At 39.2% G+C, this 1,765-nt stretch overlaps 1 protein-coding gene across 1 annotated transcript in view; it reads left to right on the forward strand.

The window, feature by feature from the left end:
• The first annotated feature begins 244 nt into the window (after positions 1–244).
• Positions 245–1,765, forward strand: part of LOC102200132 (protocadherin alpha-2-like) — a 2,949-nt gene continuing 1,428 nt past the window's right edge. Inside the window, exon 1 of the mRNA XM_013909890.1 lies at positions 245–1,761. Within this exon, the coding sequence (XP_013765344.1) occupies positions 245–1,761 (1,517 nt within the window). The remainder of the gene's footprint in view (positions 1,762–1,765) is intronic.

Consider the following 1,765-nt stretch of genomic DNA (forward strand, 5'->3'; position numbering starts at 1 on the left):
TTTTAAACACTGTAATTTATGACTATATACTTCTCCAGTAACCTCTGGGTGTCAGTATTACATTGACAAACTGGAGACCACTTTACCCATCCTCTCACAAAGCTTTTGTTTGCCACTGCTATAAGCAGAGAAGACGCTTGACTCGAGCTCGCAATCTTTCCAAATCGCGCTTTATACATTATATTACAACAGGCAATGAGCTAGGTAGTCCAAACATTGTTTTTAAATCTTTTGTTTGATTACAATGGAGAACGAAAAACGAAGTCGTGGAAGGAATGGGGTCTGGTTTATTCTCCATGTAGCTTTGCTGCTGTTTTTCGGGAAAGAGGCTTCGGCAGAAATAAGATACTCTGTTGCAGAAGAGGTGAAAGACGGAACTGTTGTCGGAAATGTTGCAAAGGATCTCGGTCTTGATATCAGCTCTTTGACCAGCCGGCGGTTCCGTGTTGTGTCTGAATCCAAGGATGCGTTTTTTGATGTAAACCAGGACAACGGGGATCTATATTTGTTTAAGAAAATCGACAGAGAGGAGCTTTGCCTGGGCAGTGGGGCATGCATAATGGAGCTAAAAATTATAGCAGAAAACCCTTTGGAAATACACTACGTAGTTGTAGAAATTATTGATATTAACGATCACTCCCCTGTTTTCCCCGAAAAAGAACAGAGGTTTGAAATTTTTGAACAAACCATGGCCGGAAGACGATTTCAGCTGCATACTGCTCGGGACCCCGATTCTGGAATTAACGCAATTCGTACATATACTTTAAGCTCAAACGAAAATTTTGAAGTAACAATCCGACAGAGCGATGAGGATATAATACCATTTTTGGTGCTGAAGAAATCGTTGGACAGAGAAAAAATCAACAAATACACGTTAACTGTCACTGCAGTTGATGGAGGAAAACCTCCGCGATCAGGCACCATAAATGTTACTATAATCGTTCTTGACACAAATGACAACCGTCCAACATTTAGTCAAGAGAGCTACCAAATAGAAATAGATGAAAATGTTCAAGTAGGGACTTCAATATTTAGAATGAATGCGACAGACCCAGATGAAGGTTCCAGTAGTGAAATTGTATACAGCCTTGGAAAAACACTCAAGAAAAAAGTCTATGATATATTTGAACTGGATAAAATAAGTGGGGAAATAAGAATAAAGGGAATAGTGGACTATGAAGAAAACGACGTTTATAAACTGGATATCGAGGCATCAGATAAAGGAACACCTCCATTAACTGGTGAGTGCAGATTAATTATAAAGATAAAAGACATCAATGATAATCCACCAGAAATTGAAATCACATCGCTTTCAAATACAGTGTCTGAGGATTCAAAGCCCGGCACAATGATTTCACTCATCAGTGTGCGAGATAAAGATTCTGGTGTGAATGGGAAAATTATTCTCAGCCTAACCTCAGACTTACCGTTTGAACTAAAACCATCATATAAAGAGAACGTTTATTCCGTTGTCACTAAAGTTCTTTTGGACCGAGAGGAGGTATCTCAATATGAATTGACAATAAAAGCGACCGACTGTGGAGAGCCCCCTTTATCTACTTTTAAAACTTTGAACATCCAGGTAGCAGATGTAAATGACAACAGACCACATTTTCCCATAAATCCACTACACTTTTACCTGTCCGAAAATAACGTTGCTGGCAAATCAATATTCTCCGTAAGCGCAGTGGACAAAGACTTAAGTGACAATGCAGCAATTTCATATCGAATTGTGAAAGAGGGGAGCCAAAATGACATTATGTCA

Source organism: Pundamilia nyererei, unplaced genomic scaffold (assembly GCF_000239375.1).
Source record: "Pundamilia nyererei isolate P.nyererei 1_Seehausen unplaced genomic scaffold, PunNye1.0 scaffold00001, whole genome shotgun sequence".
Taxonomy (NCBI): Eukaryota; Metazoa; Chordata; class Actinopteri; order Cichliformes; family Cichlidae; genus Pundamilia; species Pundamilia nyererei.